This window comes from Salvelinus fontinalis, chromosome 25 (genome assembly GCF_029448725.1).
Source record: "Salvelinus fontinalis isolate EN_2023a chromosome 25, ASM2944872v1, whole genome shotgun sequence".
In the NCBI taxonomy this organism is placed as follows: Eukaryota; Metazoa; Chordata; class Actinopteri; order Salmoniformes; family Salmonidae; genus Salvelinus; species Salvelinus fontinalis.
The window spans coordinates 5695481-5709127 of record NC_074689.1 but is presented as its reverse complement, the minus strand read 5'-3'; the positions used below and the strand labels follow the sequence as shown (position 1 = coordinate 5709127).

The following is a 13647-nucleotide window of genomic DNA, read 5'->3' as shown; positions in this document are numbered from 1 at the left end:
TCATTGATGTATACAGAGAAGAGAGTCGGTCCAAGAATTGAACACTGTGGCACCCACATAGAGACTGCCAGAGGCCCGGACAACAGACCCTCCGATTTGACACACTGAACTCGATCAGAGAAGTAGTTGGTGAACCAGGCGAGGCAATCATTAGAGAAACCAAGGCTGTCGAGTCTGCCGATGAGGATGTGGTGATTGACAGAGTCAAAAGCCTTGGCCAGGTCAATGAATACGGCTGCACAGTATTGTTTCCTATCGATGGCGGTTAAGATATCGTTTATGACCTTGAGCGTGGCTGAGGTGCACCCATGGCCAGCTCTGAAACCAGATTGCATAGTGGAGAAGGTATGGTGGGATTCGAAATGGTCGGTAATCTGTTTGTTGACTTGGCTTTCGAAGACCTTAGAAAGGCAGGGTAGGATAGATATAGGTCTGTAGCTGTTAGGGTCAAGAGTGTCCCCCCCTTTGAAGAGGGGGATAACCGCAGCTGCTTTCCAATCTTTGGGAATCTCAGACGACACGAAAGAGAGGTTGAAAAGGCTAGTAATAGGGGTGGCAACAATTTCAGCAGATAGTTTTAGAAAGAAAGGGTCCAGATTATCTAGCCCGGCTGATTTGTAAGGGTCCAGATTTTGCAGCTCTTTCAGAACATCAGCTGACTGTATTTGGGAGAAAGAGAAATGGGGAAGGCTTGGGCGAGTAGCAGAGGGGAGGGCAGTGCTGTTGACCGGGGTAGGGGCAGCCAGGTGGAAAGCATGGCCAGCCGTAGAAAAATGCTTATTGAAATTCTCAATTATAGTGGATTTGTCGGTGGTGACAGTGTTTCCTATCTTCAGTGCAGTTGGAAGCTGGGAGGAGGTGTTCTTATTCTCCATGGACTTTACAGTGTCCCAGAACTTTTTTGAATTTGTGTTGCAGGAAGCAAATTTCTGCTTGAAAAGCTAGCCTTGGCTTTTCTAACTGCCTGTGTATATTGGTTTCTAGCTTCCCTGAAAAGTTGCATATCACGGGGGCTGTTCGATGCTAATGCAGAACGCCATAGGATGTTTTTCTGTTGGTTAAGGGCAGTCAGGTCAGGAGAGAACCAAGGGCTATATCTGTTCCTGGTTCTAAATTTCTTGAATGGGGCATGCTTATTCAAGATGGTGAGGAAGACATTTTTAAAAAATATCCAGGCATCCTCTACTGACGGGATGAGATCAATATCCTTCCAGGATACATCGGCCAGGTCGATCAGAAAGGCCTGCTCGCTGAAGTGTTTCAGGGAGCGTTTGATAGTGATGAGTGGAGGTCGTTTGACCGCTGACCCATTACGGATGCAGGCAATGAGGCAGTGATCGCTGAGATCTTGGTTGAAAACAGCAGAGGTGTATTTGGAGGGCAAGTTGGTTAGGATGATATCTATGAGGGTGCCCGTGTTTACGGAATTGGGGTGGTACCTGGTAGGTTCATTGATAATTTGTGTGAGATTGAGGGCATCAAGCTTAGATTGTAGGATGGCTGGGGTGTTAAGCATGTTCCAATTTAGGTCGCCTAGCAGCACGAGCTCTGAAGATAGATGGGGGGCAATCAGTTCACATATGGTGTCCAGAGCACAGCTGGGGGCAGAGGGTGGTCTATAGCAGGCGGCAACGGTGAGAGACTTGTTTTTAGAGAGGTGGATTTTTAAAAGTAGAAGTTCAAATTGTTTGGGAACAGACCTGGATAGTAAAACAGAACTCTGCAGGCAATCTTTGCAGTAGATTGCAACACCGCCCCCTTTGGCCGTTCTATCTTGTCTGAAAATCTTGTAGTTGGGGATGAAAATGTCAGAATTTTTGGTGGTCTTTCTAAGCCAGGATTCAGACACGGCTAAAACATCCGGGTTGGCAGAGTGAGCTAAAGCAGTGAACAAAACAAACTTAGGGAGGAGGCTTCTAATGTTAACATGCATGAAACCAAGGCTATTACGGTTACAGAAGTCATCAAAAGAGAGCGCCTGGGGAATAGGAGTGGAGCTAGGTACTGCAGGGCCTGGATTCACCTCTACATCACCAGAGGAACAGAGGAGGAGTAGGATAAGGGTACGGCTAAAAGCTATGAGAATTGGTCGTCTAGAGCATCTAGAACAGAGAGTAAAAGGACGTTTCTGGGGGCGATAAAATAGCTTCAAGGAATAATGTACAGATTTTAAACCTAGCTCCCCAGACAACATCTTATAAAACAGCTTACATATTACTAGATGAAAGACAAAAACAGACATCGTCTGCGTCCCAAATGGCACCCGATTCCCTCTTTTAGTGCACTTTATTTGGGAATAGGGTGCCATTTGGGACACAAACACTGTTCTGTGAAGGCTGGGGAAACCGAGGTGAGAATGTGTATGACTCCCATTCTCTAAGCAAAACGCATCATCAACACATTGAAGGCTGCTAGGAGAAGACAGGAAGGGCAAGGGAGATCTTCGAAAACATGGGACACAGCTTAATGGATTCAAGATGGGTGTGTGCGTGTGAGAATACCTACCTGTTGTTGAGATTAACTCCATTCTTGATGAAAGGCAACTAACACTGCCATACGGTATCTTACGTTGAAGCTAGCTAATAATTCCATATTGCAAATCATGGTAGTCCACGAAGAGACAGCTATCACTGAATGAATGACACAATGGACCACTGTAAGAATGCAGGTGTAATCGAATAGCATAGCAGTAAAACTATTTTATTAGTAGGTTAAAATGAACACTTGTGAGTGATGTGAGTTTCATTGAAAAGCAGCAAGTGTGGTTTCCTTTTTTCTGTGTGTTGGTGTGAAGCAGGTGACATCAAGCAAGCACACACAGTTTGTGGAAGTGGGTGTTGGGGCGGCTGTGAAAGTGTCACTCAAGCCAAACAGAATCCCAACAGACTCATTGGGACTGCAACATACCTCAAAAAAAGGGTCAAGCTTTATACTAGTTTTGTTTTTACCCAAAATCCCCTGTATTTGGTCCATATACACTACCGGTCAAAAGTTTTAGAACACCTACTCTTTCAAGAGTATTCTTTATTTTTACTATTTTCTACATTGTAGAATAATAGTGAAGTAATCAAAACTATGAAATAACACATGGAATCATGTAGTAACCGAAAAAGTGTTAAAACAAATATATTTTGTATTTGAGATTCTGCAAATAGCCACACTATTCTTCTTCTTGGTAAAATAGCCTTTACACAGCCTGGAAGTGTGTTGGGTCATTGCCCTGTTGAAAAACAAATGACAGTCCCACACAGCTGATTGACTCAAACGGATTAAGGAAAGAAATTCCACAAATTAACTTTTAAGAAGGCACACCTGTTAATTGCAATGCATTCCAGGTGACTACCTCATGAAGCTGGTTGAGAGAAAGCCAAGAATGTGCAAAGCTGTCATCAAGGCAAAGGGTGGATATTTGAAGAATATCAAATATAAAATATATTTTGATTTGTTTAACACTTTTTTGGTTACTACATGATTCCATATGTGTTATTTGATCGTTTTGATGTCTTCACTGTTATTCTACAATGTAGAAAATAGTAAAAAGAAAAGAAAAACCCTAAAGAAATTAATGAGTAGGTGTTATAAAACTTTTGACCGGTAGTGTGTATGTATAGAAAAAAAAATACACATACACACACATATATATATATATATATATATATATATATATATATATACACATATATATATATATATATATATATATATATATATATATATATATATATATATATATATACACATATATATATACACATATATATATACACATACACACACACACACACACAGTGCTTTGCAAAAGTATTCAGACCACTTGGATTTCTTCACATTTCATGGTTTTAAAGTGGTAAAACAATTCTAAAATGTTTTAAAGATTCATAAAAATGTTATAACTAAAATATAGTAGTTGCATAAGTATTCAGCTCCCTGAGTCCATACATGTTAGAACCTTTGGCAGCAATTACAACTGTTAGTCTTCTTGGGTAAGTCTCTAAGAGCTTTGCACACCTGGATTGTGTAATATTTGCCTATTAATCTTTCAAAAATTCTTCAAGCTCTGTCAGTGTTGGGGATCATGGCTAGAGAGCAAATGTTCTAGTCTTGTCATAGTTTTGATTTAGATCTGCTTGAAATACTAACTCTGCCACTTAGGAACATTCACCGTCTTCTTGGTAAGCAACTCCAGTGTAGATTTGGCCTTGTGTTGTCGGTTATTGTCCTGCTGAAAGGTGAATTCCTCTTCCAGTGTCTGGTGTAAAGCAGACTGAAGCACGTTCTGCTCTAGGATTTTCCTTGTGCTTATCCCATTTCATTTTATCCTGATAAACCCAGTACTTGCCAATGTTAAATCATACCTATACCATGATGCAGCCAACACCCTGCTTGAAAATAAGGAGGCAGTTACTCAGTGATGTGTTGTGTTTGCCCCAATCATAGGGCTTTGCATTTAGGCCAAAAAGTGTGTTCCTTTGCCACTTTTTTTTTGCAGTATTACTTTAGTGTCTTGTTGCATACAAAATGCATGTTTTGGAATAATTTGTATATTTGTGCTCGTATTATGACTCTGTCATTGAGGTCATTATTGTGGAGTCACTGCAATGTTGTTGATCCACCCTCAGTTCTCTCCCATCACAACCATTGAGCTCTGTAGCTCTTTAAAAATCCCCAATGCCCTCATGTTAACATCCCTGAGCAGTTTCATTCCTGTCCTGCAACTCAGAAGGATGACTTTTTTTTAGGTGTCTGGGTGGTTAAATGCATAACGCACAGCATAATTATTATTAACTAGGTCATACTTAAAATAGATATTCAATGTCTGATTCAATATTGTTACCCGTCTACTAATCACTACCCGTTTGAAAAGCTCCCTGGTCTTTGTAGTTGAATCTGTGCTTGAAATTCAATACTTGACTGATGGACCCCTTACGGAAAAAAACACGTGAATTTCACATCACCGCAACTAGACAAAAACCTCCAGGGGACCGTGACACAATGTTCTAAGAATGTCCTTGGGGATGTCCCTGGAACAAACCGGGAACTAGATAAAACCTGCAGGGGAACGTGACTGTTTAAATTAAATTCATGTAAATGATTCACTTCAAAGTAAAATATTCTAAATTACATTTCACAGCTGGGTTTTCACGTGCTCAAATGTTGTAAGTTAAAAGCACTGTGTGTGTATTATAACGACCCATTTTGGTTTGCAGGGCATCACATGTGAAATCTCACGTGAAAATGTGAATCCATATGTGATCCAAATGATTTCACGTGACATGTGAAACATGTGGTTTGTCTGTAAGGGACCTTACGGTAACTATTATGTGATTTGTTAAACCAAATTTGACTCCTGAACTAATTTAGGCTTGCCTAAACAAAGAGACTGAATACTTATGCTACTATATTTTATTATTTTATATTGTTCATATTAAAAATAAATAAAAAGTAATTGTTTCTTCCACTTTGACAGAGTATGTTGTGTATATTGTTCACAAAAAATTACAATTAAATCCAATCCCACTTTGTAACACAATAAAACAAGTGAAGAAATCCAAGGTGTCTGAATACCTTTGCAAGGCACTGTATATTTAGTCTTGGTTTAGGGTTTATGGTGAACTGACGGAACAGTTGGTCAGAACTTGAACAGCCTTGTCATTGGCAATCATGCTGAAAAAACACTTGTATTCAAAAACAAACAAAAGCAAAAACAAGTTCACATTAATACTATATAAATGGATTAACTGTCTAAAATGGGTAATCTAAAGCTCATGAACATGAAAACGGTGTACAGGTTAGAGAGATGTGGTTAGATGTTCATTTAAATAGGCAAAGGGTTAAAGCTGAGAATTTGACAGTTAATAAAAAATAAAAAAATGAACAAACGCAAAGCTGTCCAAATGTATATCTTGTTGTGCCCCTGGCTTCTAGAACTAAAAGGTAAAGAAGTCCACCCACGGAAAAACTGTAATACAACGAAATCAGTACAGCACAAAAAGTCATAAACAGTGGTCCTAGTAAGAGAATGGTCCCAAAACAAAAGGTAAAGCTGGAATAAATACAACCCTATCTGATCGTCCCTCGCTCCAGCGGCTAAACTAAGATGAGAACACATTTCCTCTCCGTGAACTACGAATGTCAACAGGGGAGAGAGAGGAGAGAAACCAATCCGCCGTAAGATTGCGACCCTGAGCAGCATCGTCACGCTGAGTTAGTTTGGTTTGTTTCCAGTTCAGGTGTGAGCATTTCAAACGTCGTGCAGAGGTTATCACTTGTTATCCAGTCTTAGGCGCTGCTCCTTACCGTTGACGGTTAGATACTTCAACTGACCGTCCTCCTCCACCTCCACCCTCTCCTGGCCGTTCTCCACAATCCTGCAGGAGACAAAACAGAGTTAGGATAAAAGACACGAGTTATTTTAATCATACATATCTGTTTTTGGTAATAATTTAAAGGGTTTATAAAGGGTACGTTATTGTTAAGTGTCACACAATTCTTCAATATTCAAAACTGTCTTGATGAATTGACTACAGCCAAAGTAAAAAGGATAACAGCCTAGAAAAATCATGTTTGTTTTTATTGTAAGGAAACTATCCCCAGGTCACTGAGTGAAGACAGGAACAAGTAAGTGACACAGTTGACTACATTGACTGACTAGCTGTGCTGTACCGTTTTGTGGTGATTCTTTTGCCGTTGATGAACTTGGTAGAGGTGGATACTGAGCGGATGTTGCCCATCCCCCCTCCTCCTCCTCCGCTACCCCCGAAAGATGAAGAGGAGAACGTGGCAAAGCCCCCTCCACCCATATGCCCCAGCGAAGTGAAACCTAGGAGTGAAACACACACACGACTTAATCTGTGCATATGACAAATAAAACTTTGATTTGGCCCACACACTCAAAATCACACTCATAACAAACACCCCACCATTTTCCTTTGCTTTGCTGACTCGCAAATGTTGATCTCAAAATGAAGCTTGTTATATGATCTAAATAACACATATTATAATATGCAGTGAGATTTATGTAATGTAACAATTTCCATGAGGAGGAAAATGACCTTAACCAGAGTTTTGGGAGACGCATATTAGAAATACAGTATTACGTGCTGCAGGGGAGGCCCACCTGAATCAAACACTGGCAAGCCTGCCCCGAAGGGGGGGAAGCCCCCGAAATCGTGGAAGAAGGGTCCCCCTGTCCTGCTCCGGCTCACCCCTTGCTGCCTTTGACCCCCGCCAAAGAAGTCATCGTCCGCTGGGGATAGGGGACAGACAATGACAACCCATTAGTCAAGTTCAAGTTAATTACACCCACAAATAGTCAATAAAAACTGAAATCCATGAGCATACAAAAAGGCATAGGCCCATCTAAATACATATTTATACAGAACAAAAAGAAAATGCAACAATTTCAAAGATTTTGATGAGTTACAGTTCATAAGGAAATCTGTAAATTTAAATTAATTAATTAGGTCCTAATCTATAGATTTCACATGACTGGGCATAGGCCCACCCACTGTGGAGCTAGGCCCACCCAATCAGAATTTGTTTTTCCCCACAAAATGGCTTTATTACAGACAGAAATACTCCTCAGCACCCAAAGTCACTACAATGGGCCTCAGGACCTTGTCACGTTATCTCTGTGCATTCAAATTGCCATCAATAAAATGCAATTGTGTTAGTTGTCTGCAGCTTATGCCTGCCCATACACATGGTCTGCAGTTGTGAGGCTGGTTGGACGTACTGACAAATTCTCTAAAACGACATTGGTAGAGAAATGAACATTCAATTATCTGGAAACAGCTCTGGTGGACATTCCTGCAGTCAGCATGCCAATTGCACGCTCCCTCAACTTGAGACATCTGTGGCATTGTGTTGTGTGACAAAAGTGCACAATTAAGAGTGGCCTTTTTAAAAGCTGAGAGAAATAAAAATGTTGTGCGTATGGAACATTTCTGGGATCTTTTATTTCAGCTCATGAAACATGGGACCAACACTTTACATGTTGCTTTTATATTTTTGTTCAATGTATTTTTGTTCAGTGTATTAACTGAGTTGGCTTATTCACTGATGTCTGTGCCCATAAAGGTTAAAGTGCATTAACCTATGGACATTTTGGAAAGAAATGTCTGGGTTTTTGGTACATTTTTCAACCGGCTTTTTCAACAAATGATTTATAGTAACACGCTATTCTCACATCATTTAGCGGTTTGTGCTAGTCTTAACATGTTAGAGTTTCTTACATGCGGGTCTCACATGTGCAGTAGTTACATGGGAGATCCTCCCTCCCATAGTGGCAGATGTGAGAGATCTGAGAAAAAAACCTGCCCTTCCAGTTAGATAGAATAATCACCACCTGCTTCCACTCTCCAATCCACCACAATGTCATTTGCATAATTTGTTTTAACAATTGGATTGTATATGCATGAGGACCCTGAAGACTCTCACTCTCTCCACAGCCCTTAAAGACATATTAAACCCAGATGGAAGCTCTCCATAAAGCCTCTCTCTAACCCTCTCTTCAGATCAAATGTACTGACCCCCCCCACCATTGCAGGAGGTCTCTGCTGCTAATGGAACCGGGTGTGAATCCCAATGGATGGATGGATATTATATATATATATATATATATATATATATATTAGTGCCCTACTGTCACCAGAGCATATGACTATCAGCCCCAAAGTAGTGCACAGCATAAAGAATAGGTGCAGATGCATATTTCAGTCAAGTTTAATATCACACATCTCCCTCCCCCCTCCAGTTTGTTATTGATGATGGATGAGGTGTTCAAATTGATGGCTCCACATTTTTTCTTGCAGCAATTAGACCTAGATTGCAAAACTTTCTCTGATATTGATCACCAATGTTTACATTTCCCAACGGACATCAATTGAGATGGATATAAATACCTAAACATTATGAATGATAGTACACACACTACCGTTCAAATGTTTCGGGTCACTTAGAAATGTCCTTGTTTTTGAAAGAAAAGCAAATGTTTTGTCCATTAAAATAACATCAAATTGATCAGAAATACAGTGTAGACATTGTTAATGTTGTAAATAACTATTGTAGCTGGAAACGGCTGATTTGTAATGGAATATCTACATTAGAAAACCCTTTTGCAATTATGTTCGCAGAGCTGAAATCTGTTGTTCTGAATAAAAGAAGCAATAACACTGGTCTTCTTTAGACTAGTTGAGTATCTGGAGCATCAGCATTTGTGAGTTTGATTACAGACTCAAAAAGTCTAGAAACAAATTACTTTCTTCTGAAACTCGTCAGTCTATTCTTGTTCTGAGGAATTAAGGCTATTCCATGCGAGAAACCGTCTTAAAGGACTTCCCACATATGCTGAGCACTGGTTGGCAGCTTTTCCTTCACTCTGTGGTCCAACTCATCCCAAACCATCTCAATTGGGTTTAAGTCGGGTGATTGTGGACGCTAGGGCATCTGATGCAGCACTCCATCACTCTCCTTCTTGGTCAAAATAGCCCTTACACAGCCTGTAGGTGTGTTGGGTCATTGTCCTGTTAAAGAAACAAATGATAGTGGGACTAAGTGCAAACCAGATGGTGTATCGCTGCAGAATGCTGTGGTTGCCATGCTGGTTAAGTGTGTCTTGAATTCTAAATAAATCACAGACAGTGATCACAGACACCTCAGCAAAGCTCCACCATCACACCTCCTCCTCCATGCTTCACGTTGGTAACCACACATACGGAGATCATCTGTTCACTTACTCTGCTTCTCACAATGACACGGCAGTTGGAATCAAAAATCTCACAGTTTTACTCATCAGACCAAAAGGACAGATTTCCACCAGTCTAATGTCCATTGCTCGTATTTCTTGGCCCAAGCAAGTCTCTTCTTCTTGGTGTCCTTTAGTAGTGGTTTCTTTGCAGCAATTCGAACATGAAGGCCTGATTCACACGGTCTCCTCTGAACAGTTGATGTTGAGATGTGTCTGTTACTTGAACTCTATGAAGCATTTATTTGGGCTGCAATCTTAGGTAGAGTTGGCTCTAATAAAAACGTATCCTCCGTAGCAGAGGCAACTCTGGGTCTTCCTTTCCTGTGGCGGTCCTCATGAGAGCCAGTTTCATCATAGCGCTTGATGGTTTTTGCGACTGCACTTAAAGAAACATTCAAAGTTCAGCCAACTTTTCTCAGGTAAAACGCACAATTACTTTAAGCAAAACATTGGGACATGTTGCTGGTTACATTCTTTGTGATAAACATTAGAAATATGATGGCCACGCATTGTTTTTGCAAAAAAATATCTTGTTTTTTCATTGTGAGCTCATTAACTTGTGACTGCCAGCCAAATAGCGTTGCACTTCTGCTGTCAACTGATTAATGTGTTGCACTAATATATTTTCGGTGAAAGAAAACTATAGTTGCAAGTCCCTGATCACTATATTGAAGCAAAAAAAACAATTGACTTTCAATATGAAAAGTGACCCGTCAATACACAGCTCGACTCACCTGCTCCCGCTTTCTCCCGTTGTGTTTTTTACAAACAAACACGTGACTGGCTCAACTGTTCTGGGGAACTATGGTGAGCTTCATAATGTAAAATAATGGGACAGAAATGAATAATGTTCTGTTTTTTCCACATAACTTATTGTACAAGTTGACTGCAGGTATTTACTTAAAAAGTACCTACAAAATAACATTGTATTTAGGACAGAACGTTAATTAATTGCTTTGCCATATTTTAGTGCCTTGTTGCAAACAGGATGTTTTGGAGGAAAAAAAATTCTGTACCTTTTCGCTCGGTCAATTACGTTAATATTGCAGAGTAACTACAGATACATCCTCAGTTCTCCCATCACAGCCATTAAACTAACTGTTTTAAAGTCACCATTTGCCGCATGGTGAAATACTCTCTGGCAACTGAGTTAGGAAGGATGCCTGTATCTTTGTAGTAACTGGGTGTATTGATTGAGATGACGTAATCATTCCAAAATCATGTTAAACATTATTATTGCACCCAGAGTGAGTCCATGCAACTTATTATGTGACTTGTTAAGCCTATTTGTACTCGTGAACTTATTTAGGCTTGCCATAAAAGGGGTTGAATACTTATTGACTCAAGCTATTTCAGTTTTAGATCCATCCAATTCCACTTTGACATTATGGATTATTGTGTGCATTTAATCAATTTTAAATTCAAGCTATAACACAACAAAATGTGGAAAAAGTAAAGGGTGTGAATACTTCCTGAAGGCACTGTAACAGGGTTCCTTTGTGCTTTTTGCATCTCCAACAGAGACGTGACATTTCTGGGTGCAAGTCCGATGAAATGCAATAGTTTATGTCTTAGGTTGTAGGATCAGGTATGAACATTTTCACATATCTGTGATCAATGGTTCTCCTCAATTTCTTCCTTCAGATCTGTTCCCCATCGTTTCCTTATAGGTTCTGATCCATCAGGTAGAGCTTCAAATCAGCTCTTGATATAACTTGGCCAGCAATTTCTTTGGCATAGCAGCTTCTTCCAGTATTTTTTTCTATGCTAGATGCCTTAGGTTCATCCATATTCTGTTGAAGTGGTTGAATACGATTTCTGAGTTGTAAGAACGGAAATAAAAATCAGCCTTGGATAATCCAAATATGTATTGTAATTGATTGAAGGACAGTAGATATGTCATAGTACACATGTTCAATATTCAAGATGTTGTCAATGTCATCAATGGTGCATACAAACAGAAATGTTTGTAAAACCATGCGTGCGATCCTTTCTAAGCAAAGTGTGGGATTTATTCATTTGTACTTATACTTGAGAATGTGTGTAAATTTAAGCACACCTCGGACCATGCGTACGCACAGCACCTTGTGGTAGAAAAGTCTAACTGCTTATGAAATACCACCCACCAAATGGAGAAAGGATTGACATACTGGACCAAATCATAAACTATGAAGAAAAAAGATAGTTATAGTTTATTCATGAATTTCTTTTATAGATACTTAAGCTACTAATAGTTTTCTCAGGGTGCTACCGATTTCATAAACATGAAACCATTTAAGCCTAATTGAATAATAAAGTCAATTAGAGTGGAATGTAAGGTTGGAGGCAACTTAGTTAAACCAGTTAAATAATATAAAAAGTCAACACCAAGGCATTGTGACTTGTCCAAAATGGCAAATGTGCATTGCTGGAGGATCTGGCACCAGCTGCATTACGCAGGGAGCGTGTTTTCAATGAGCGTGCAGATTTTTTTGCTGAAAGCGACGCTTGGCTTATTAGTAGATTTCATTTTCCAAAAGCATATTTTATATCTGCAACCAACTCTCTACGGTATTAGAAAGGGAGATGAAATGCCATCCCAGTGCATACCCAAGTCTTCTCCACCCTGGGATTTTTGGCCACTGGAACATTCCAAAGGGAGATTGCGGATCAGTCTGGCATTTCACAACCAACCATGAGCCGAATATTGCCTGCAGTCCTTCATGGTATTATTTCATCGACTCCCACAATACATACAGTTTCCGTACACTGCTGTGCAACAGGCCAGAGTGAAAAGGGATTTCCATACCATAGCTGGATTTCCCAATGTCATTGGAGCAATTGACTGCACCCGCATCGCAAATAAAAGCACCATCATTGAACGAATTCAACTTCGTCAACAGAAAAGGTTTCCATTCTGTCAATGTGCAGGTCATCTGTGATTCACATTTGGCTTTGTTGAATGTAGTGTCCATATGGCCAGATGGGACGCGATTCATTCATTTTGCAGAACAGTTCAGTCGCCCTTAACCTCCAGGAAGGAACTGTTGAGGATGGATGGCTTATTGGTAAAGGACTTGGTAAGGGATGTTTTATTCGCAAGGTTTTATTTGCCATGTTAGACCTCTACTGGGAAACAATATCTGACTGTTGTGTTCATAACTGCAGGAGACTGGGGCTACCCATTAAAAACATGGCTGATGACTCCCCCTTAAACCAACAAGTGGCCAGGTACAACCAAACCCACACATGCACAAGAACAACAGCGGAGTGCACCATAGGCCTGCTGAAAGGGCATTGGCTGTGCTTGTCTGGGACAGGAGGCACACTGCAATACCAGCCTAGCAAGGTTTGCCTCTGAAATGACATTCCTTCAAATGCCATTACATGAATGCAATACAACGTGCAAATTCCTTTTTAGGTTTGCAGCGTGCTCCACAACATTGCAATCAAAAACAGCATTCCACTGAATGATCCACCCAGACCCGATGAGCCCATGCCTGACAGGGAGTGTTTCCCACCACCCATAGCTCTGGCACTGAGGACAAGAGTCAATATCATACAACCGTTTGAGGTATCTGTTCTACCAAATATTGTAATCAAATCGACAAGGAAAACACATCTACATTGCACCAGAATTTATCGTCTCACATGTGACACAATCAACAAGTTCCTTCAATGATTGATTTATCTCTCTCAGGCCGTTGCATACATCCCTCCAGTTGCTGTTTGAGTCCAAGAATTGATGTCTCTTCTTGATCTCTTCTTGATGTTTCAGGACTGCGTCAGTCAAAACACGCGGCGCAGCTGAAGCGCGCGCCAAAGAGGACACCCACATCTGTCAAGATTTCATGTTTTGTTACATTCATTTTGTCACATACATACATATTATATTTCCTTTTCAAGAAAATATTTAGATG

General features: G+C 40.3%; 1 protein-coding gene across 1 annotated transcript in view; it reads right to left on the bottom strand.

Moving 5' to 3' along the window:
* The window catches only part of LOC129822797 (dnaJ homolog subfamily B member 6-like), a 70737-nt gene that overhangs the window by 13158 nt on the left and 43932 nt on the right, over nt 1–13647 (bottom strand). The window contains exons 6-8 of the mRNA XM_055881220.1: nt 7118–7246; nt 6664–6820; nt 6298–6368 (exon numbers count right to left, since the gene is read on the bottom strand). Of these exons, the coding sequence (XP_055737195.1) occupies nt 6298–6368; nt 6664–6820; nt 7118–7246 (357 nt within the window). The remainder of the gene's footprint in view (nt 1–6297; nt 6369–6663; nt 6821–7117; nt 7247–13647) is intronic.